This window comes from Danio rerio, chromosome 18 (genome assembly GCF_049306965.1).
Source record: "Danio rerio strain Tuebingen ecotype United States chromosome 18, GRCz12tu, whole genome shotgun sequence".
Lineage (NCBI taxonomy): Eukaryota > Metazoa > Chordata > Actinopteri > Cypriniformes > Danionidae > Danio > Danio rerio.
In genome coordinates, this window is record NC_133193.1 from 44,387,838 (window position 1) to 44,414,066 (window position 26,229).

At 39.0% G+C, this 26,229-nt stretch overlaps 1 protein-coding gene across 1 annotated transcript in view; it reads left to right on the plus strand.

Annotated features, from left to right (window-relative positions):
* veph1 (ventricular zone expressed PH domain-containing 1) overlaps nucleotides 1-15,811 on the plus strand; it is a 163,017-nt gene extending 147,206 nt beyond the window's left edge. The window contains 2 exon segments of the mRNA NM_212831.1: nucleotides 12,310-12,446; nucleotides 15,575-15,811. Coding sequence (NP_997996.1) covers nucleotides 12,310-12,446; nucleotides 15,575-15,811 — 374 coding nt within the window.
* The last annotated feature ends 10,418 nt before the right edge of the window (nucleotides 15,812-26,229 follow it).

Genomic DNA, 26,229 nt, shown 5'->3' on the forward strand with positions numbered 1-26,229 from the left:
GAACATTCTTGTTTATCTGAAAAACAATGCTAAAGTCAGACATTCTGCTTTGAATATGTGCAAACGGCTGTCTTTGTTTTAGTCAATTTAACCCGCCCATTGCCAGTTTAACCAATTATATTTCAGCACCTCGGGTTACTTTTATGGAAAACTGAAAGCCTTCATGACTGAATGAACCAAATGTGCAAAGTATGCGTCTGTGGCCAAAATAGGACCACCGGTGGACAGTAACAGCCTCTGAAAATAGGACGTAGATTTAGAGTTCCACATGAAGTGGTTTATTATTAGCAAATAACATAAATATTATGAACATAAACATCAGGTTAGCAGGTTACATTGTAACCCAGTGACCTAACAACACACTACGTGACAACATTGGCAGTGATAAGCAATTTGGCTGCTTGCACCAGACGAAACATGATAGAAATGTAAATACAGCCATTCAGAAGCACAGAATAGTGCACTCACTGCAATCCAATGATATGGTAAGGTTTATAATCTAATTATTACATTTTAAACCTCTTTAATATTATTAAATGTACATGCTGAATCACTGATATGTGTTGGTTTGCACTGAGTCACAGTTCTAGAGTTCAATTTCATATAGTTAACATCTGAGGTGAACTATCTGCAGCTGCTTTCAGTAGTATGGCAATAAATGTCATGTAAAACGGCATTCAAACTCACATTATTAGCAATAAACACTGAATAAAGCACATGAAGTGTACCTGAGGTGATCATTGTCAGTTTATCCTGTTGTTCAGCTGCAAGAAATATTTATATTTCTAAATAATACATTTCAGGTGTTGGTTAGAACAAAAACTTTTAATATGTTGAAAATTCCTTTTATCTAGTGCCATTAATTTTATTTAGAACACAATTTAAATCAGCTTTAAATCAGCCTTTAGGCTCGATGGTCAGGCATGCTCTTGTTGATCCTCAATCTGGCAACCAGTGCTTGCCTGTGTTTTGAACCAGGAATGCAATACCTAGTTCAACCACTGTGTCAAACTTAAATTCTGCATTTTTAATAATAATAATAATGCTTTGAGTTTTTTTCACACTTTATATAGTATGTATAATTAACAGTGTAAAGGTGGCTATTGTTTATTTGTATTCATTTATTTATTGCAAATTCTGTACTGTAATAGTCTTAAATTTAATTCGGTGTAGGATTGAAAAGGTCTTAAAAAGTCTCAGTTTAAACTTATAGAAACCTGCAAATACCCTGATAATTCTCTCTTTTATGTGAATTCAGGAGGGAAGAAATCATAGTGAAATTTTCGGGGGGTATTTTCAATTAGATAAAACTTGGTCTGAATGATTTCATCACCGAATATCTGATCTGGATAATCCAGTTGCAGCTGCTCACTCTAGGGCAAGATTATCAGTGAAGAACACCCACCTCTCTTTAACAGAGTAACACTTGATCCCCTTCTGAAGTTAATGATTAGTGGCTACGTGATTTTACTAAAGCACATCAGGACTCAGGACAGATGTCTTGGTCCTCAAATCTGCTTTGCATGAGAAGAAGAAAGAGATCAAAACTAGAGTCAAAGGTGGTTCCTTTGGTTGCTTTAGCTTTAGAGACAGTTTAGCATTAGGATGCTCAGACAAAGAGGCTTCTGATCCCATTCAACTGCATCCAGAATGTTGCTGTTGCTTTGTTTTGAATCTTCTCCAAACATACACATGTGCTTTTTGGTAGGATTTTTTCCACAAGAACCAATTAGATACAATAGGGAAGGTTTTTTGCCTCTGGCCTCAATGTTTTACCAAAAACAATGAAACATATTGTAAATAAGTGCACATGGAACTTGTCTTTTTCATCTGAGATCATTTATAGGCGTTTGAAACAAAAAAGAAGGTCTCAGGCCTCTGCGTTGATGATGCTAAAACACGACATAATTCCCCATGTGTTTAGCAGAACTTTACTATTTACCTAAAACATGCCAGGGACTAAAACAATGTGTGCTGGATCACTTTATTTTCTGGATTTTGTCGACTATAAGTTACAAGTACATGCAACTAATCCTCATTAGAGTATTAAAAGACTCTGCTTAATGTCTGCTGACGCTGCTTGGGTTTCTTTTTTTACACCAGACGTAAAAGCGTCATTTAAAAAAAAAAAAACGCCTCATGCTCGTTTTTTTTTTATTTGACCCGCCGTGTTACAACCTTCTCCACCAATTATGGTTGGCACTTTTGTTCACGTGCACTGAGCTGCTAAAGTTACAGTAAACAGCACTTGGAGGCGCTCAAGAGCAAAACTGTCAATGCGAGCGCACATTGAAGAAGATGCTCAGAGTCGATATGAACGTGGAGCTGCTTATTGCAATGGTGAACAATAATCATGTCTTCATCACTAGAGCTGGAGCTGCTGCTTGAACCATCCATAACAACAAGCGTGTTCACTTTGTCTTTTTCTTCTGTGTTACAAGCGGTTGTCAGAAGCTTAAATTTTTGTAGCGCCATCTAACGTCAAGGAGTGATTTTGCATACTCTTCTGCTCGACGCCAGTAAAACTCGCTTGAGTTTGAATACGGAAAAATGTCTTGGAAAAAAAAAAGTATCCCGGTGTGTACGAGCCTTTACACTGTAGTCTCCTCAGCGGATGTTTAAAGTTGTAATATTCATATTGTAAAAATCATCTCATGTAGATTTTTAGAACTCTGAATCTGCATCTCGTTTCAGAAGGTCACGTTTTCTTTGCATATAGAGGCAGCTTTCCTGACTTAAATGAAAAGCGCTGTTTATTTCATCAAGGCAACCTAGGGTGCTGAAATTTGATTGGGTAAACTGGCAGTGGGCGGAGTTACACAGTCCAAAACAATGATGGACGTTCTGACACAGAACTTTTCAAAGGTTTTCAAAGGAGAATAACTGACTTTAGCATTGTGTTTCAGATAAACAAACATGTTCATTAAGCATGTTTCGTGAATATTTGCAAACATGTTGTTGCATTTTTATGCTTTAGAAGTGTAAAAAACAAACCCACAGAACCTTTAAGGGTTAACAGACAGTTTGACGGCATTGGAGGCTGAGGCTTTTGTGAAGTATTGGATTGCTGCTGTACGTGAAATATTGATGGCGTCACTCCACCTCAGAAAAAGCCACGTAGAGACAATTTAATGAGACAGGAAATGTTTTTACATGCCACAACTCGGCAGCCAAGGTGGCAATAAAAAGCTCATTGAACCTCAATAGCAAGTGCCGCTCATTAAAGGAGTGTTTGTAGCACACATTCCACCTCTTACTCCTTATTCGTAATGCGGGACAGTTTCCATGGACAGAGAGCTGTAATGATTTTTAATAGAGCGAGATGAATGTTTACAGAAATAAGGACTTTGGGAAGGGTGAGCAAGGCAGCACGTACCCTTGGCAGTGTTATGGTCTAACAGAAGTCTTGTGTGTCGTCAGCTCATGAAACATGTTATAGTGTTTGAGAGCACTCCAGCGCTTGGAGTTTGGCTTTTACATTAATGAGGAATTCAAACAGGGGATCAAGAAGCTTCAGAACGACCCATATATTGCTGCATACAGCCTTTTTTACTGTTCGTAATGTTTAGGGAGGGTAATTGTTTACATTTTATTGTCAGCTATATGGCTTATCAATACCTGCTCTAACCTATACAGTTATTAATAATATTCTCTGTAATTTGACAGAAAGAAAAACAAACATATGTGAAAATCCTAAAAGTGTACATTTGTTTTAATACTGTTGAACCCTACAGCAGTTTACACCTTAAAGCAAACAGAAGTAGGTGCATAAAGTATGTGGGCATAATAAACATGGCACTTTGCTTAAGTTTGATGGTGTCGCACCACAGATGATCGAGACTCAGAGATTATCAAAAAAACATAGTAATATAAAAAATGGTAAAATAAACCGCACTTACAACAAGAACTTGGCACACAGGATTCACATGGAGGTTGACACTTTAATACCGGACACTAAACTAAACCAAAACAGCGACACACAGGAAACAATTACAAAGATTACAAACAGGGGTGACACGACAGGTGGAACTAATGGTCATTAACACAGCAGGAAACAGAACAAAGGGGTCACATGACATACAGACAAGCACATGGAACACGGCACAACATAACATCAAATAGCACAACACAGATACACCAGACATGTGACATTGCCCCACCCAACCACGTGCCTTCAAAACATAAAGGATGGTGGAAGGGCGGGGGCCAGGGAGGAGTCATAGGAGGGAAGAGTCAGGAGAGGAGCTGGAGAATGAGGAGCGGAGGACACGGCCAGGGCAAAGACACAAGAGGGAGGAGCCTGGAAGAGAGCTGAAGCAGTAGTATTACGACCCAAGACACAGCAAGGAGGATGGCCACAGAGCGGAGTCGAGGGAGGGAAGAACCATGGAAGAGGAATGGCCTCCAACTCCATGGGGCCGACCGAGGAAGACGCCGCTGAGGGAAGTGGAGCCCAAGGAGGAGACAGAAAGCCACAGGGCGAGGGTGATGCCGGGGGACCAAAGTAAAGCGGCCGACTCACCCCCGAACAAGGCGACGATGCGGTCCAGAAGCCCGCGGCGAAGCCGTAGTGACAAAAGACCAAGGTGTAGCTGGAGGGAAAGAGGAGCTCAATATAGCCTACAGGACAAAAAGACGAGGCGCAGCTAAAGGAGTGGAATCAAGAAGTGTAGGCACAGCAATGAATGACCAAGGCAGAGCTGGAGGGATGAGGGAGCTGGTGGGCTGACGGTCTATGGAGGAGATGAGGGAGTAGTGAGCCAAAGCGGAACCTTAGGGTCGGAGGGCTGAGGCGGAGTTTGCAACTCAGAGGGCAGAGTAGATGACGCTGGGCGACACCTTGATGGCGATGTTGGCAAGCAGACTCACAGAGAGATCTCCCCACCTGGTGCTTGAGGGTAAGTTGGGGGGATGGCAGACTTCAGCGACACTTGATCTGGCTGACTGGCTGCAGTCATTGGCATATGCACAGGAAGAGAGAGCGGGTTGGGTGGGATGCTACTCAAGACTCTGAAGCTAATATCGTCGGGATCAACAGGGCTGGGATATTGTCTGGGAACAGTCGACTCAGAATTTGACCTTGGCTGACTGGAAACAGTGGGGAAGGGTTGGCTTCACTCCAGAAGTCGATGAGCAGCATCTCAGTGTCCAGCAGTAGGTCATCTTCAGCAGTGGGGAGGTGGGCAGGACTCTCGCTCGATCTCACATTCTTCACCAGAACTCTCACAATCTGTGATGCTGCCGGCTCACACACCTGGTCTGATTATCTGTTAAACTCCTAGATGGAGAGCTACCTGTGGTGTTCGATCCATGCCCATCGGGAGCACAGAGCCAAGCACTACCGTCGAGAACATCGTCAGACACAGGACTCACATGGAGGTTGAAACTTCAATACCAGACACTAAACAGGGGTGACACAACAGGTGGAACTAATGATCATTAACACAGTGGGAAACAGAACAAAGGGGTCACATGACATAAACACACGCTCATGGAACATGGCACAACATAACATTTACACGACTGTGGTGAGGGGGCGTGGCTGAGAGGCCACCGCGTAAGTGGATACACCTGCGGTGCGCACCTGCCTCGGATCCCACGGAAGGAGCTCTGGACCATAAAAGGAGGAACTATGACAGAGGAAGCCGAGAGAGGACCGGACCCGGACATATTTTACTTTTGCTTTCAGTTTGACGGCAGTCTCCGTGAGGAGCTGCCGTTCTATATGTTTTGGTTTAGACGGCAGTCTCCGTGAGGAGCTGCCATCCCTGTTATTAATAAATATTTTAAACTACGTCAGTTCTCCGCCTCCTTCTTCCCGGCGGCCAAAGGGCCGTAAACTTCATTACAACGACACAACACAGATACACCAGACATGTGACAGATGGATTGTCTTTGTTTCCAAAAGTACTAATTCTTAGTACACAGTCTTAGTTGTGACATGGAACTGCTGCAACTACTCCACCTGTGTCGTTATCATAAAACATTAGAATCAAAATCAAGCATGCATTGTTCAGATCTTTACTGTAACTTAGGAACTAACGGGTACAGGTACAATAAATGTTAAAATTAAATACAATTTAAAGGTTTTAAAATGTGCATTTTTATTTGATATTTGACGTAATCTCAACTGAAAAACGAAGAGAGGGCGATAGAGTAGCTTCTCCCCTTTTCAAAAGCAGCCAAAAGTGTTTTGTTTTATCAGAGCTCTGCCGGTGAGAGTGGTTGAGATCAAATTAAAAGCAGACTTGAAGCATCCTGAAGGGGCGGGGCATGTGAGATACTAGAGAGCATTTGATTGGTTATGATTTAATGAGAAAATAAAGTATGAGGTGATGTGAAAAAAAAACGTTGATCCATTTAGGAGGGAGTGACAAACTACAAGCTTCATATGTTTATATCGGTGTTATATCTTCTAAACGCCAATTTTGTCATCGTTTTGTACCACATTAGCTTATAGGTATTATTGAAGACTAACATACTATACTTACATCTATAAAACATCGTTTGAATTTCACTGGACCTTTAATAAATTCTTAAAAAGAACATATTTATGATATAGCAAGTATACAAATGCATTTTTAAGATCTGGAAAACATCTGCTGTGTTTAAAGGTCTTAAAATGGTCCAACGAATGAACATGTAATATTTTAAACATCTTAAAGCACAACCAATATTTCACCTTTTAATGCCCCAAATGAACTACTGAACTGTTATCCTATGCTTTGTTTTCAATGTGGACTATTGGACGTACTCCAGCTGAAAATACATCAAAAGACTCTCCAGTAAATTGTATAGAAGTGAATCCGTTTTCTCAGCAAGGGGTTGCTGGAGTCCTTTCTCAGTCTGAGCTTCTTTCTTTAGTTACTCTAAATCAACAGTAAAGCCGAACACTGGCCAAAACCCAGAGACAAATCTATAACACACACCAACCAGCAGAATAATAAACACCGACCTTCCTTTCCCCCACAGTGACTAACAATATCCTCATTGAATCAATTTACAATCGATCCAGAACTGGAATAAACAAAACTTACCTCAAAAGATGTATCGGTGTAACCACTTACTCTTCTCCCATTGGCATTCATAGCTTGCGACTGCCAAAATCCTGATTTACAAAGCTATTTTCTCAATTTGTATAACATGCTATTTAGAGTGTCTTACTGAAGGCTACTATGATTTGGCACATTGTGTAACTTCAGACCAAACATTAGTAGTCTTGCTCTGTTATCATTAGTGTATCTTTCACTTTCATGGCCACAAACAGTCAAGCTTAGTTTTTAGTGCTGTATCGTATACACAATAAAATAAACAGAGAGCATAAATCATGTTAGGCAAACAAACTCAATGCAGAATGAACTGCAGATGCGTTAAATGTTCTGAGATTTAAAAAAAATGTACACTTCATATTTGTTTTGCTCTTGCTAGCGCTTTAGATTTATGCATGGCAGAGAAAGGCAGATAGAGTGAAAGAAATCAAAGTAAGATCAAAAATAGAGGATTATTACTTTGCTCACGGGATAAACACAGATATCAGGTTCAGATATCAACCATAACCACTACTGCAAAGTTTGGTTTAATCAACCAGAACAACTCATATCTCTTATGAAACTTATTTTTTTACTTTTTATTGTTAATTTTTGCAGTTTTGTGTGTTTTTATTTATTAGTTATGATTGCTTAATGCTTAGGGTGAACTCACCCTATGCTATTCGAACCATGCCAGGGCATGTTTCTCTGTTTGTTTGGCAAATGTGAGTGCTGCGAGTCGAGCCCAGGCGCTGTTCAGTTGGCCGGCCATTTCCCAGTTGTGGTCCATTTCCACTGAGTGGTACGGTATGGTTCAGTGCGTTTTATGGCCCTTTCCGATGTCAAAAGGTACCTAAAAGGGAACCGTACCGTACCACTTATTGGATACCCTTTCTAATAGCCGGTTTTCACTGAGTGGTATGGTATGGTTCGGTACCCTTTAATGGCCGTTTCCACTGTCAAAAAGTTCCTAAAAGAGAACCGTACCTTACCACTTTTTGGGTACCTTTTTGAAAGGGTACCTAGCACAACAAAAGGGTACCAAAAGGCTGAGTAGGACGCACAGATGAACGCTATTGGTTTACAGAGAAACGTCCCGAGCTCGTGCACAAGCTAGGAGAATGAAATAGAAGTGCCATTTTAAAAACACAACCAAGACATTACACCATAATAAAATATACATATAATATCGAGCCATGGTCAACCCGAGCGCAAACAAACCTTGTCATTGTCTTGATGAACAGAAAAAAAAAGCAGAGAAGAAGAGCAGAATCTACCCTGTGCCCCAAAGTTGTTTACAAGGCCGTCTAAGGCACGAGCAGTTTCACTTTCTCGAAAGAGCTTGCGTGCACATCTATATTTGAAATAATGAACGAATGATGAATGATAATAATGTGCGCGTGATTATTAAACTGCTTCTAGCATCCAATCCTTTCAGAAACGAACACGTTAGAGTGACGTGCAAAAAAACAAAGGAGAAGCCGTAAAAACCATGGAGCAAATGATTCTTTCAGCAAACTAAAACATGAACAAACTGCCATGTTTAACTATTATCATCACCTTTTGGACTATTATAAACTTGGACCGATGGAATGACGTTCTAACAAGAGTCTACATGTGCTGATGAAGAATAAAGATAAAGATGAGAGGTTTGTACTGACTGTGGGCTATATTTCTTGTTTGTCTGCGGTGCTCAGTGGGAAGCACATTCACCTCACAGCCAGAAGGTCGCTGGTTTGAGCCTTGACTGGGTCAGTTGAAGTTTCTGTGTGGAGTTTGCATGTTCTCCCTGTGTTTGCGCGAGTTTCCTCCGAGTGCTCTGGTTTTCCCCACAAGTCCAAAGGCATGCGGTACAGGTGAATTAGGTAGGCTAAATTGTCTGTAGTGTATGTGTGTGAATGAGTGTGTTTGAGTGTTTCACAGTGATGGGTTGCAGCTGGAAGGGCATCCATAAAACATGTGCTGGATAAGTTGGCGGTTCATTCCGCTGTGGCTACCCCAGATTAATAAAGGGACTAAGCCGAAAAGAAAATGAATGAATATGGGAGACTGTGAGGGTCTGTATGTGTTCATATATGTTGCATTTATTTATTTAATTTATTTAATTACAGACGTTACAGTAGGCTATTTTGCACAGATCATTGATCTGCAGTTATAATCAAATCTTGGTCAGAGAAAGGTTAGTAATGAACATTTAAACACAAGTATTTGTGTATAGAGCATTTGTTTTGTGAGAAGTGCTTCTCATATGGTATATGAACGACCTGTACAGCTTTACTGTAGACATTTACTTGAGAGATAATGGCGTCAACTGAAACTTTCTGTAGAACCATTGGTCCCCTTTTGCCAGTGGAAACACTGGCCTGATAAAAGGTTGGACTGTACCACTCAGTGGAAACAGGCCATTGGAAGAGTTGTGCCAGAGTGCGGTTCTGTAGGCTTTGGTGCTGTAGACTTGTAGTCTGGTGTGTGCGCAAAGCACACCTGAGCCCGAAACTGAAGACGCAACATTGAAATTCCACTCTCTCACAATAACCAAACCATTACAGTAACTAACTGGCAACATTGTGGCCAGTATTTTACTGTAAAAAAGCAAGGCACTAATTCTTACCTTATTCATAGAAAGTGTCTTTTATACATCAGAACAAAATGATTTAACTAAATAAACAAAAGACGTTTCTAAAGCTGTTTTTGCTATACAGGAAACTGCAGGTCATGATCAGTCATTTTCACCCCAGTGTTAATCAGGGCTCCAGTGTTCTCTAATGCACCAGCAGTTAAACATCTGATTATCAGACTTGCCTAATCTTAAGCGGGCTATCAAAGTGCTGCAGATTCTCATCTGTTTTTCTTGCTGGAAAAAAAGGAAAAGTCAGACAATGGGCTTCTTTGTACCATCCTGGAAGGGCTATAACACAGTTTCCTGTTTAACTGAAATAGACCCATGAGGGAGATCTGTGAAATGCTTTGTGTAGCTTAGACAGACCCAGCAAACACAGGCAGGAGAGACACGATGTTCACCACATCTGAAAGCACACCAGATATTGCAGTGTGGTCATAAACACTGAGTAATGCTCTTTTGTTCGTCTAATGAGAACAATTTACCCAGAATTCTCAGTGTGTGTAGAAATAGAGTAGATCCAGAAGATGATGGCTGTGGTAGAGAGTTGTTTGAATTGTCGGTTTCACTTTATATTAAGGTGAAGTTACAATTCATTTATTCATTTTCCTTCGGCTTAGTCCCTTTATTCTTCAGGGGTCACCACAGCGGAATGAACCACCAACTTGTCCAGCATTTGTTTTACACAGCAAATGCCCTTCCAGCTACATCCCAGTACTGGGAAACACCCATACACATTTTTTCACGCACATACGCTATGGCCAATTTAATTCATTAAATTCACCTATAGAGCATGTCTTTGGACTGTCTTTGGACTATAGCGCAGAGGTGTCCAAACTCGGTCCTGGAGGGCCGGTGTCCTGCAGATTTTAGCTCCAACATGCCTCAACACACCTGCAGGGATGTTTCTAGAAGGCCTAGTAAGGGCTTGATAAGGTAGCCCAGGTGTGTCTGATTGGGATTGGAGCTAAACTTTGCAGGACACCAGCCCTCCAGGACCGAGATTGGACACCCCTGCTATAGCGCATGTCTTTAGAAAATCAGAGCACCCGGGTTTCTCCCTGTGTTATGTTTTATGCCCTTTTTACAAGATCTAAATTAAGTCTCTGATGTCAGTGTTTATGAGACTTTTCAGCTCAAAATACCCCACAAATAATGTTTTATATCTCTTTGAAGCTGCCCTTTTTAGGCTTTGATCCTAATTGTGCCATATTGGTGACTGTCGCTTTAAATTAAAATAAACTTTTTTTAAAGCGGGCGGGGCTACAAATACCCATGTGCCCTATTAGTGATGCACGAATGGCGGTTATATTCGCGGGCACTGCGGATAATCCGAGGGTCGGGTAATAAAAAAATACATTATGATTAATTGCGGGTAGATGTAGCAGGATATGACAGTGGGCTTTACAGAATGGGATGATGAGACACCTAAAATAATGGATGAAGTGCAAGAGTAGCCTACTGTTCATAGTTTCAGTTAGAGGAGTCATCAGAGGAAAATCTGCTATCGTTCTGGGAGAAACAAGATTACATATTTCCACAACTGTAGGGCCTTGCGAGGAGAATCTTGTTCATTCCTACAACAAGCGGTGCTAACAAACGCTCAATTCAGTGCAGCTGGCAGCGTTTTGGAGGCAAGGCAGAATCGCCCGATTCCAGGCACAGTTGATGCTATTCTGTTTTTGCACAGTGCAAAGAAATAGGCCAAGAAAACACAACATATCGCCGTTTAGGCTAAAGTGGCACCCTTTTTGTTATCTTGTTCCCTTATCTGTAAAAGCTAAAATGTCTACTTTCTGTATCTATTTGTAAATGAAGAAAATGTTGTCTGAAGACAAGCTTTTCTTTTTATAAATAAATGTTCATTAAAAAACATTTACAATTAACGTATTATTGTACTATCAGAGATGCGCAGATTAAAGCTGAATGAATCTGCTGTTAATATCTACAGTGAACAGATCCGGGGCGTCCATAAAGCATAGAGGCAACCCAGGCGGCAGAATAGAGAGGGCGGCATCCGCGACACCCCCCCGGTCCTCTCTTTCATTCGTGACAATACCCCCACCGCCCGATCCTCGCTGTCATACGCACAATCACACCCCCGTTTCTCGTTTTCGCTTTCGGTATAAGGGCGGCAAGATCATCTTTTGCCTAGAGCTCCAGTTCAGGTTGCTCTGACCCTGACGGTGACCTATCATGCCTTAAACAAAGAATTAAATTATTAAAGTGACGATCGGGTGCGGATACATATATCAAATAAAAAATGTGTGCGGGCGGGAGGCGGGTTGATGATTAGTATAAAGCCGCTGATTCGGGTATCATTTCCGCTGATCCGCGCATCTCTACTGCCTATAGTGGCATATTCAAAAACAAGACTACCTTCTTATGCTAATGAGATCATTAATGGGCGGGGCTTTCCCTTCTGATGACATGTACTAAGGGAGAATGTCTATCAAAGGCAAGTGTATCCCTTTTTACCATTAGACGCTGGTTATGTCCACATACCGTTGCCACACAACTGTGTTTAAACCCCTTATAAAAGTGACTTTTGCATTATAGGTCCCCTTTAAGGACTAGCAGAATGTTCTAGCCATGGCCAGAGCACCATTTCATTTGTTCATTACTAATACAATCCTACGTGTGATCATTTTTTGTGCTCAGTTGTTAACCAGGACGGCCAGCCACTCATCGAGGGTAAGCTGAAGGAGAAACAAGTGCGCTGGAAGTTCATCAAAAGATGGAAAACACGTTATTTCACCCTTGCTGGAAACCAGCTTCTGTTCCGTAGAGGAAAATCAGTAAGTGTGTCTCATTCACCACAATTGCATATGCAGATTTTCTTTCCAAAGTACAATGTTGTATTTAGATAGTTACTCAGCCTTTGTATGTACAAAGTTTTGTGCATCAAAATATGCTTTGTCAGATATTATTGCTTTATATGGAATTAGATAAATGCATATATGTAGTACTGAAGTGTTTCTGATAGGAAATCTCTTAATAATTTAGAGTCCTTCTGACAGGAAGATGATCTTTACTTTTAAAAGCCTATGACTTAATCTTGAGACTAAGCAAAGCTTCCCTGGAGGCAATTACTTGAACTGGATTAAATAGAATCTCTCTGTTGTGCTTCACAAAAGAGCAAAGCCAAATTTAGTAAGTGTTCATATAACTTGGAAGACATATTGTGCAGAAGAGAATTCATAACCAAAGCAATGACACACAAACACTGACTTAAAAGCCACAATCAGTCAGTTTTACAGGATTCGGACACAAAGCCAGCAAAATCTTTTTAAGCAAAAAAATAAATGGATTTGTCAGAGCTGTAAGCACATTAAATCTCGATTTGCTGTAAATCTTAATCTGGAAAAGAGATTCATCACTACAGTCATTTCATCTTGATTTGTCTTTATTTGATCAGGCATGACACTAATGCATACAATATCATTTGGCCTCCTGTCATGGTATCTTGCTTTTATTATGCCTTTAATTTGCTCGCAGTTCTTCTGTTTTTCTTTTCTTAATGATGTTCGTCAGTGCACAAAAACAACGATAAGCCTCAATTTTGGCAGCCTTTATGCAGCACAACTTAAAAACACTTTGAGAGACAGGAAAAATAATAGAGTGGGAGAATTGGAACCATCAATAGAGAGCTGTTTCTCTACTCCAAAACCCTTATTGCTGTTAGAGATTAATAGACAATATTTGACTAGTTGACAATTCCTCACAAGATTGCGTCTTGTGTAAACCATTGTGATAACCATTGCATCTTACTCTCAAACAATTACATTTGCTGTTTGTTCAAACTACTTATATAAAGTAAAACAACATAATTCCTAAGTTTTTTGTTACAACTTAACTGTTTTGAGCAATCTACTTAAATGTGTTCTACTTAAACATGTTGTGCCAACACAAATTGATTGTGTGGAACCCAGCATTTTTTACAGTGTACACTCTAGACCAGTGGTCCCCAAGCCCTGGGCTGCGGACTGGTACTGGTTTGTGGATCAATTGGTAACGGACTGCACAAGATTATTTTTAATTATTTTTAATTAATTAATTTGTGGGCGACGCGGTGGCGCAGTAGGTAGTGCTGTCGCCTCACAGCAAGAAGGTCGCTGGTTCAAGCCACGGCTGGGTCAGTTGCCGTTTCTGTGTGGAGTTTGCATGTTCTCCCTGCGTCCGCGTGGGTTTCCTTCGGGTGCTCCGGTTTCCCCCACAGTCCAAAGACATGCGGTACAGGTGAATTTGGTAGGCTAAATTGTCCGTAGTGTATGAGTGTGTATGGGTGTTTCCCAGTGATGGGTTGCGACTGTAAGGGCATCCGCTGCGTAAAAACATGCTGGATAAGTTGGCGGTTCATTCCGCTGTGGCGACCCAGGATTAATAAAGGGGCTAAGCTGACAAGAAAATGAATGAATGAATGAATAATTGTTTTCGTTTTAAGTCTAAACAATTTTTATTTTGAAAAATCTTATAGTTTGAAAAATGACCGTATTTCTTTGAACGCTAAAATTTAACCCACAAGCCAGCAAAATTTGTGAGTAAAAAAGATGTCTGAAAAGTTTCTTTGCAAAGGGGAAAAGGCTCAGTGAAGCGACCTGCCAAGGAATACATCCGCAACTCATTTGTCAACAAATCAGGTGACCAGGTTGGGGACCAACGCTCTAAACAATGCTGGGTTCACTATTGCACAAAACAACTCCATGTTGTCTCAACACAAACCAATTAAGTTAACTTTTTTCTTACACAAATTTACATAGATTGAACATAAGTTGTCCTAAAGACATCTCAGGAATGTGACTCATTTTAAACAGGTTGTTTGATCAAGCACCCAATTTTTTTTGAGTGTATGTAAACCATTATGTGAACCCCCTATCTATTGCTAAACAGAGCTTTTCTTACTTGTTTTGATTGTACGCTGTAAAAAGCGATTAGTTGACTTTACTTAAAGAAAGTGAGTAAACCTGTTGCTTTAAAAAGACTAAGTGAACTGTGCATAATTAAAACAAATAAAGTCAACTTAACAGTTCCAAGTTACAACGGGTTTACTCACTTTTTTAAATTAAAGTCAGGTTGCTGTTTTGGAAAGTTTTATTATTCACGTTTTATTATATATTGATTATTATTTATTATTTATATTAGGGATATTTTATGTTGGGCCTGTAATAATTAGTTTTTTAAATTATTATTATTATTATAATTATTATTAATCTTATTTTTTATTCATATTTATTTCTATTTCTACATTCACTGTAAAAATTTTGAGTTTCACACATTTAATTTGTGTTGGAACCATATGTAGGAATTAAGTTAGCTTGTTGTTTCTACAAATTTAAAATAATTGAACATAAATCAATTAGTTTGTGCCCAAATAAAACTCAATAATTGTGTTGTTTAGGCTCAATTTAAATAAGTAGTTTGAACAAATGGCAAACAATTCCTTAAGTTTTCTTAAACATTTGCCCTGAAGTTCTAAATAAAAAGTGAGAAATATGATTGAGCAGATTTGAGGATATACTTTAAAATGTAAAAAAAGTCAGTTTTTGGTAAGGGTATATAAACTATTATTGCCAGAATTTACAAAAATGGTACTATATCATGATATATATCGTTATCAAAATATGACTTGAGATTTTGTCATATTGCCCATCCCAATGTACAGTTATGATCTCTTTTTGTGTGTGGTGGGTGACCTTTAAGTTAGCATGTCTTTAGTGTCTTATAGTACTTTTGAATGGTAATGTATCGTATTACCTTTTCCAACGTTGATAATCAAAGCTGTCCACTGATCATCAGTTCAGCATGTGGCAATACCGAAAATTCAACTTTGACATCACGGGAATAAATAGCATCCTAAACCATTGTCACATGGTCTATACAGGAGCCTAAACCAATTTCAAGCTATGTTCCCCTCTTATACTCACAGAAGGACGAGCTGGACAACAACACGATTGAACTTAGCAAAGTGCAAAGCGTTAAAGTGGTCGCAAAGAAGAGGCGAGACCGCGGCCTGCCCAGAGCCTTCGAGATCTTCACCGACAGCAAAACCTACGTGCTGAAAGCGCAGGACGAGAAGCATGCAGAAGAGTGGCTGCAGTGCATCAATGTGGCCGTGGCCCAAGCCAAAGAACGAGAGAACCGAGAGGCCACAACATACCTGTGACTCACTCGCTTATTAGGTGTCTCCAATGCCACCGCTGCAGTCATCATCAATCCCATTCTTGTGATGGTAAGCTGCAAAGATCATCGGTTAGTGCTACACAAGGTGGCACGTTATGGCCAAAACTGAAGGGTACTCTGAGAGAAGCCTTCTGAATCATGAAGTGACCAATGGGATGTCCAGCAGCCTTGTGGACTTCTCAGATGTGCTTGGAAAGGGCTTAATGCCAAAAGTCAACATGAAGCGTGTTGCTTGGATGTTGAGGCTGAGCAACACTGACACACTCATTCTGTGTGTCATATTGCTGCATTTTTTTGAATAGGAATGATGATTGGTTTCATCTTTTTGAAAGCAACAGAAGATTCATTCAGAATAAGGGCACGTGTCCACCGCAGTGTTTTGCGCTGCAGAAATGCCAGCTGAGAGTTTTGTTTTGTATTGTCAATGCTGCATGTTTTAAAGGATCTCTGCTGAGCATCTATCTATCTATCTATCTATCTATCTATCTATCTATCTATCTATCTATCTATCTATCTATCTATCTATCTATCTATCTATCTATCTATCTATCATCTATCATCTATCTATCTATCTATCTATCTATCTATCATCTGTCTCTCTGTCTGTCTGTCTGTCTATCTATCAGTTGAAGAAGTGCTCACAACCAAAGTCCCTTTAAGGCAAGTCATTTCACTTGGCGGCCATTTTTTAAATGCAGATCGGGAATTCTGTTTGAATGGGGAAACAAAATTCTCCATAATTGTTTGCCAAGCTTATTATGATTTAATTTCATATTAGGAATCAGCAGCAAAAAAATAAACAACTGTCTCTTTAGTTTAATTTCCTAACATTCAAATCACACAAAATCTGCAGAAACTCATGTCTGGTCCATGCCCCTCCAGAGAATCCTCAGTTTATAGCGATCAATGATGGCTCCTGTACTAGACGGTGGCTATATTGACTGTTACTCTTTTCCCCATTCAAAACTATACAAATGATGTGTCTTGTGGATTCTATATAGTCTGTCACAACTGCAGCACAAAAATACTTTAGTGGACATGTGCCCTAATTGCTTGTGCACACTTTTCATACCCAGGCGATTTTCACAAGTGATGGGCAAATTGAGCATGCACATTTTTTCCTGACATTATAGCGCTTAATGCAAAACATACATACCGGTACACTAGGCAGCACAACACAACTTACACTTCTGACACTTGCCTGTTACACAAAAACAAAATCGTTTTATAGTGGGTTTTTTTAAAGCATACCTGTCAACCCTCCCATTTTTCCTGGGATTCTCCCGTATTTTACAGTTCTTTCCTGCTATCATCCCTTAAAGGTATTTTCCTATATTTCTCCCGTATTTTCAGTGTTTCTCTGAAGGGGGGCAAGAAACAATAAAGAGCCAAGCCTTTCTATACACAAACCATACTGCCGAACCACCAGGGGCCGCCCCTTGCTCTTAAATGTGGGTCTGTTCTGTGCTTTCACTTTGTTTAGACACAAAAACACTTTGCAATAAATATAAAAATGGCGCGATTCCCCTTCCTTTTCATTACAGGTGCTGTCACCCCTCCTATGCAATCCTCAAAACAGTCATATAATGCTGACGCATTCCATAGTGATAAATAGAAGCTGTTTCCCAAAATGATTCTGTACATGCGATTTGAAGCAGAGCGAAAGTCTGGCTTTTGGGTGCGTGTTTAAACCGACATACACACATAATTAATAATAATAATATCTAAAGATGTCGATCTTGGTGTTTGTTTTTTTTTCAAACACAACTAATTTCATCCTAAATGAGCATAAAAAGTTAGGAAAGCAGCCGAATGCCTTTATTTTATTGTTAGATGTGTGCATTATTAAAGTGACACCTGTTATTTAATGTAATCAAATGAAAAGAATCTAAATAAGAGATTCATTCATTACTCTTTAATCAGAATGTGTAAGTTATACAGTGAAGAAATAGCTAATTAGATTTGATATCTTGATTCTATTTCATTATAATAGCTATTAATTTAAATAGGCTGAACAGTTTGCTAATGTATTTGCTGCTAATGTATATATTTATTTTTTCTTTTGTAAATAATAATAATAGATTACATAGACAAGATTACATATTGCTGACCATTTAACTGCTTATTTACAATGAAACAGCTCCAAATAAACATAGCTAGTCCCTTATTATGGTGGGCATATCCCTTATTTTCACATCCCAATGTTGACAGGTATGTTTTAAAGTGATTTATTTTATTATCGGGCTGAAACCTATAACTAAACAATGCTTTAAACATTTATTAGCCAATACAGATATGGTGGATGCTATTTCTTTCATCAATAGTTAACACATCAATAATTATGTTAAGTCACAGGTGTCAAACTCAGTTCCAAAAGGGCCGCAGCTCTGCACAGTTTAGTTCCAACCCTAATTAAACACACCTGATCAAACTAATTGAGTCCTTCAGGCTTGTTTGAAACCTACAGGTAAGTGTGTTGGAGCAGGGTTGGAACTAAACTGTGCAGGGCTTCGGCCCTCCAGGAATTGAGTTTGACACCCCTGCGTTAAGTGTATGGTTTAGCATGAGGGGACTCAAACCACAAGTCATACCCCCTAGTGGACGTGTTATCTAAAAAACACAATGAACTGCACCTACAACAACTTTAGATAGTGAAAGAATTATTTCAGATTGTTCAAAAAACAGGCAGATTCACATATTTCCATCGAGCCTGGGCTGCCAGTACTAGTAAATAATCCTAAATTTTACTACCAGATCCCAGAATACACAAAATAGGCCGGTGTCATTTATACAGCAATCATTTTATACTTCACTTAGCACTCATACTGTTACAGAAGAGCAATAAAAGAACCACGCTGGATCAGTTATACGAATAAAGCATCAAGTAGGGCCTCTCTGGTAGGGCACACACTGTTCCTTGGCCACAGGAGCTTGCGTGTCAGTAATGTGGATCAGCGTCTTCTTGAAGGACCTCTCCTGAAGCTCCAGAAAAGTGCAGAACAATAGCAGAGAGAAATCTGTTCCACTGGCATCTGTTTCAGAGCTGTGTTAGCTGGGCTTTCATGTCTTTGTAGATGAAGACCAGTAATGTTGTACTGTAAGAGTGGCTTCAATCCAAGCCCTTTATTGATTTATATTAATAGCTATTTTGCCATGAGAAGCCAAAATCAATGATTGATGTTGGTATCGTATGTTCTGCCGATGGGTTTTGCTCAATAGTTTAGCGTGAGATTGATGTCCGTCAGTTTTCTAGTATTCAGTATTGGTGTATTTGCTGTAGTTTGGCTTTTCTAGATCATCATGCCAATCGGAGGCTGATCGTTATTCGTCGTGGGAGGAATTGCTCAGTTTATTTGCGAGCATTGTTTTGGTGCCCAGTTCAGTAAACGTATTAAATTAGGTAATAGCTCAGACTTACCCACAAAATTGGTTGCTAAACACAGTGTACATGGTATAATTCCTTCCTGTAGGGTTCAGCTCTGACTGCTAGTTTAAGGAGAATATATAATACATCTAATGGACAGCCTCCTAATGTGCAACGAAAATAATGACAGTACATTTAGGCAAAGCAAACTTTATTTATAGAACACAACCATAGTTGATCCAAAGGGCTTTACAGGAATATAAATTAAATTAAATTAGTATTAAATATATAAGAGAAAAATAATATATGGATACCTGAAATACAGGCATAAAATAACATGCATGCATCACTCAAAGGCTAGGGGATATTTACATTTAAAAATTCAGAGCACCGATATTGTTTCAGTACATTTAAGCAAACTGTAACAAACTGAATGCCTGTTTAGAACCAAAGCAAGCAATCTATGGGAGTGAAAACACCATAAAGGGGGTCAGAAACTGGTTCTCAACAGAATTATGTGAGATGTCATTAAAGAACGACTACTTTATGGAAAAATCTATGAATGTAACAATATATTAGAAGCCTAAATTGTTTGTGCATACAAAAGTCTACAAATTTACTTCTGACTCTAAACCATTAAAACAGTGGCCAAATATACATTGTATGGGTAAAATTCTAAATATAATCAAAGCTTGTTTGGCATGCTGTCCCGGTAGAGAGCCCTAAACTCATAAGATCCTAAAGCCCGGGGCTCCCTCCCGTTTTGCGAGGCGAGAGGGGAGTTTGAGCTCAGGTAGATCTCGAGAACTGTCCTACAGTAGTAGCTAATGATCAGATAGTGATTCCTTTTAAAGAGATAACTGCTTATTAGGAGCATTTCTATGGTGCCGATTTGGATTAGGAAATAGGCATGACTGTCATTTGAATTATAAATTTATTGCCCCTTAAACTATTTTATTGTCCTTGTAACGCCTGGTTGACCTTTCATCATTAAATCCAAAAACTCAAATTTTTTGTCAGAAACACAATGTAACCAAAAAATTACTTTTATCTTAGCGAGCAAGTTAAAATATTTTGATAGATCATTGTCTTGTGTTGTAAAGTTGTTCTTTTTTACATTCTGAGATGATTCTTTTTTACATTTTATCCTCTCTTTTTTACGTCAGAACAGTTAGGCTCAATCCCAATTCTATTTTTGTACCCCTTCTCCTTCCCCTTGGCCCTTACAACCGAGGGTTAAGGGGAAGGGCTTCAAATTTTAGCCCTAAGAATTGGGACAGCACTACAGTCAAAAATCAGTCAATAATATGTCAAAAATAATTGGAGTTTTTCAACATAGGCTCATTCTGAAAATGTACTTCTACATACATTTCTGGTGATTGTGAATTATGTAGCCAGAGTTTTAAGACGTCTCTAAAACGAACGATTCGGGGTGGTATGACGCCGTCCCTTTTCACGCTTACCAGCTGACCGATTGCCTCTATATGGAAGGCTTTCTTGTCTACATCAGCAGACTTGAGACACAGAGCGGAATAGACTTCGACGAAAGGGTTTGAGTCCAGTGAAAAACAGGACAGGAAAGCCGGTAAAACAAAAACCAAAAGATAATAACAAAAAAGTAAATAACAGGGTGAGAACATAGTAAGGCCTGATAATGTGGTAAAAATCAGGCGGCCATGGATTGCTTTTAAAAACAGTGTTGGTTGGGTTTAGGGAAGGGGATGATTGAGTCAATCTGTGCTTTTGAAAACACTATTGGTTGGGTTTAGGGAAGGAGGATGGTGGGTCAATCAGTCAGTCGACAGCTGCCTTTGGTGGATTTACGCGAGAACAGCAGGCACGAATGGCGAACTTACGAGAGAAATTTGAGATCTCAAAAAGTGTACACAGCAGCCTCTGGTTGATTCACGAAAATAAACTGCTTAAAAAAACGTAGCTCCTGGCACGTACAGTCTTTAACGCTCTCCAGTAATGGATACTGGGGTACGTTTTCAGAATGAGCCTGAGTTGGAGTTTTGCCTTTAAACAAGCAAAATAATCTAGTTTTCGCTTTCAAATAAAATTATGTTGCTTGTTTTAAGGGAAACCTTGTTTATTTTTGCCACAAAACAAGACAATATTTTACGCTTGTCTACAAAATGCTAAGAATTCTTGGACTTTTGCACTAGAAACAAGACAAAAACTCCTTTTTCAAGCTCTTTTTGAACTATATTGTTGCTTAACCCAGAGTTAAATTTACATCGCTTTAACCCAGAACTAAAAAGATACTACCTCACGGCTTATCATGATGTGAAAATCCCACTTGTAGTTGATGTTTTCAACATCCCAAAATAACAAACAAGTCCACAGATGCTTCTTGTTTTGCTTCACAATGTTGAATCACTCTGTCTGTTTACTTCAGTTGACAATATAATCCAGTCAGGATGTGTTTCTTGTAGCATTTCTTTACACCTCACACCCCTATTGGCCAAAGAAACTGATGGACTTTCAGCTCAGCAAGGCGTTTAAAGGTCCCAAAATGTTTGAAGATCCAAAATATGGACACACTTTTGTGCTTCCAGTCGGTTACAATGGTTGTACAGTTCAATTACCAACACAAACTTTCTCCCAGGCATTTTTTTTTACGTGTCGAAGCCAAAGTGTGTTTATCCTTTTTTTTTTCTTCTGCTTTTCAATGCGTTTCCAGGCAGCTGTATAAATATCAGCCCAATTCCATGTTAAATGAAGGTGTGCATATGTGCGGTTGACCTCCATAACCCGAGCATGGCTTCTGTTTGTGTTGTTTCTCCTGAGGGACCGATGTCTATTTTCTCTGTAATGAATGCTGGAGGGCTTTTTTCGTTCTCTTTATATGTGTCACTGAACGTCGTGTTCTCTCTTAAAAAACTGGAGCTTTTAACTGTGAGCAAAAAACAGTTTCACTGGTTGAAATATTTGAAGTATTAGTCAACGTGAAATTGACCCTCTTTACTAAATTTTGCGCTCGACAGTGTTGTGAAAGATTCAGCTGAACATGTTTTCCAAAGAATTTTGATATTATTGAATAATTTGAGTAGAAGAATCTATTTAAGCATTGTTTTCCAAAGCACAATTCCTATTCAGGCTGCATTCTGGTGTTGGACACATGCAGCAGATCGAATTGAATCCTGCTTTGTATTTTCTGTATTAATATCAGTTATGTCTGATATTAATGTCAAACTGTAAACAATGCAGGGTTCCACACAATTTCTCCATGTTGTCCCAACACAAATCAATTAAGTTAACTTTAGTGATTTTACAAATCTAATTGGATTGAACATAAAACAACTAAGTTGTCGCTAAATACTCTCAAGAATTGTGTTTATTCAGCTCATTTTAATTAAGTAGGATTAGTAGTATTAAAGTAGTAATAACAAGCAGCAAAAACATCTTGTCTGAGTAAAATATGAAAGTAAAATAAGTCGCAAATAGCAATTTAGCCATCGTGAACATGAAGAGGGCATGTAAAATCTAATATTTGTTTATTCGTCTGTTTTTTTCTTTTATGTATATTTATTTCAAGTGTTTGAATTTTTATATTATTGTAAGTAGACTAATCTGTATAAGCATTGTTTTCTAAAGCACTACTTATATTATGGTTTCATTTTGGTGTTGGACACATACACATATTTTAAGTGTTGATTTGCAGCAGATCGAATTGAATCCTGCTTTGTATTTTTCTTGCTGAGTTATGTCTGATATTAATGTCAAACACTGTAAAAAATGCAGGGTTCCACACAATTCCAAATGTTGTCCCAACAAAAATCAATTAAGTTAACTTTATTGATTTTACAAATCTAAGTGGATTGAAAATAAGTTGTCGCTAAAAACCCTCAAGAATTGTGTTGATTCAGCTCATTTTATTTAAGTAGTATTAGTAGTATTAAAGTAGTAATAACAAGCTGCATAAACATTTTTTCTGAGTGAAATATGAAATTAAAATGAGTCGCAAATAGCAATGAAGAGAACATGTAAAATCAAACATTTGTTTATTCGACTATTTTTTCTTTTATGTATATTTATATCAAGTGTTTTAATTTTGATATTACTGTGAGTGAGCAAATCTATTTAAGCATTGTTTTCTAAAGCACTACTCATATTCTGGCTTCATTCTGATATTGGACATATACAGTTACTTAAGTGTTGATTTGCAGCAGATCGAATTGAATTCTGCTTTGTATTTTCTTGCTTGATATTAATGTCAAACACTGTAAAAATGCAGGATTCCACACAATTCCTTCATGTTGTCCCAAACCAAATCAATTAGATTAACTTTATTGATTTTACAATTCTATGTGGATTGAACATAAAACAGTGAAGTGGACGCTAAAAACCCTCAAGAATTGTGTTGATTCAGCACATTTTAAATTAGCAGCATGGTGAATACATGTAAAGTAAATCATTTGTTTATTCAAGTAGTTTTTCTTCTTTCATCTGTATTTATTTCAAGTGTTTGAAACTATTTGACTAAATGCTGAAATGCTGTTTGATTTTAGACTAATGTTAGCTGACAAATCTGAAATAGATTCCTTTTATATACAGTAGAGGTGAACAGTTTTGCTAAATGTGTCTTTGACTAATGTAATATATATGTTTCGTTCTTCTGTTTATATTGTATGATGACCTTTTTTCTAAAAATAAATCATTAGGATAAATATCGTAGCATTTACTTTTATTGACACCATCTTGAAGGTGTGATTGAAGTATCGATGTCCATGTAATTCAGGTAATTGAGTGTAAAAGGTGTTGCAAAGGGATTCTGGGTGGATTGTTAGGTGAAAGGTCATGAGCGTGACATTTAGAGTAGAACATATCTTAGAAAATTCTAGGTTGTATTATTAATATATATTTTTATAAAGCATTATCTTTTAGGCACATTATAGGTTCATTCTGAAAATGTAGGTCTATATATATTTCTGGAGATCACAAATTCGTTCTTTTTTACGCTAACCATCTGACCGATATCCTGCGTATAAATGGCTTTTCCGCTGTTACCAGTTTGTCCAGTAGCAAATCATGTACGTCGGCGGATATGAGACTCGAAGAGGAGTTGACCACAACGACAGGGTTTGAGTCTGGTGAAGAATGTTTCCAGAAAGCGGATAAGACAAAAACAGAAACCAAAAAATAAATAAACAAGGAAATAACAGGGTGAGAATGTGGTAAAATCTGAAAATGTGGTTAAAAACAGGTGAGGGCTTTTCATTTTCTAGTGCTTTTGAAAACACTATTGGTTGGGTTTAGGGGAGTCAGTCAGTCGAAAGCGGCCTCTGGTGCATTTACGTGAGAACAGCAGGCGCAAATGACACTTGTGAGAGCAATTTGTGATCTCAAAAAGCATACACAGTGGCCTCTGGTGGATTTTTTTATGAAAACAAAAACTGCAAACAAACACACCTCCTGGGACGTATTTGTTGCTCTCCAAAAATGTATACAAGGGTACGCTTTCAGAATGAGCCTGGGTTGACAAAATGACGGTCTGTGCCATCATGTTTGTTTGCTGTAGGTTGAAAACAAGGTGAATTGCTAAAAATGTCACCTTGAGGTTGAGATTTTGGGGGAAAAAACTGTTTAATGTAAGTTTTACACCAAAAAAAAACTACATGTTTAATGAAATTAGACTAAAGGCTGATTTATACTTCAGCATCAAGCATGCGTATTCTCTGGCGCAGGCTACGGGTGGACGCATAGCCCTCACTGTGGCCATCGGCGACGCTGACGCGCACCTCTCAAAAAATGTAACCACACGTTGCATGAGAGCCCCGCGAGCCCGATGGAGTAAGTGTTTACAAGTGTCAACTCCCGAGAAGGAGCTTCAGATGAAGACTGTTGTTGTGTTTACCTTGGGATTGCACGTTCGCTGATTCCTGCATCAAAATGAGCGAATTTGAGCCACTTGTACATTAAAGTAGCACTCCAAAAAAAAAAAAAAACGTTGGAGAAGAAACTCGACACAGAGGAAGATAAAGACTCACTGCCAGCTAGCGTTTCGGAAGTGTTGTTACAGAGCAACACAAACAGCGTACAGAAGTATAAATGCACAGCAATGCGCGTTGCATGAGCCGTGGGTCACGCCGATCACTTGACGCAGAAGCATAAACCAGGCTTGACTTAGCAGTGACCTTACCCTAAGAAATTATAGGTCGTTCTCCAACATTTATCTCCTGTGTTTGTGTGCATGTGCTTAAATGTATGGGGGATATTATGTACATATGTATGAATGTACTTTATATAACACTTGTTCATTTCATTAATTCAGTTATTTTCCGTTGAGTTGGTCCCTTTCTTCATTGGAATGAACCGCCAACTTATCCAGCATATGTTTTACACAGCAGATGCCCTTTCAGCTGCAACCCAGTACCGGTACCCATCCATACACTCTCATTCACTTTCATACACTACGGCCAATTTAGTTTATTCAATTCACCTATAATGCATGTGTTTAGACTGTGGGGGAAACCGAAGCAACCGGAGGAAACTCACACGAACACGGGGAGAACATGCAAATGCAGAAATGCCAACTGGCCCAGCCGGGACTCGAACCAGCGACAGCGCTAACCACTGAGCCACCATGTCGCCCCCTGTTTTTTAGTTTGTTTGATTGTTTTAATATACAGCTCTAACAAATTATTTGTACAAATATCTGATATTTATGCATTACTAGTCGCATTTGCTGTTTCATTCCCTTCCCAGCAGGCACAAGACGTCAATATGATGTCAGATTGATGCTGTACTCCAACTTCTTGGGGACGTTGTATTCTGTTTGAAGATGAAATCGGGTTAACGTCAAAACCCAACGTCAGGTTGACGTCAAAGTCCAAAGTCCAACCTAAAATCAGCCAAATATAAACGTCTTATGATGTTACAGCTTGACATTGTGTGGACTTTAACACTATCAGATGTTGGATTTTGGTTGCCATACCTGAAGATTAAATGTCAGTAAATGATGTCAATATGACGCTGGTTTAAGATGTTGGCTCGACGTTGGATTTTATTAACTTTCCAACACAACCTAAAAT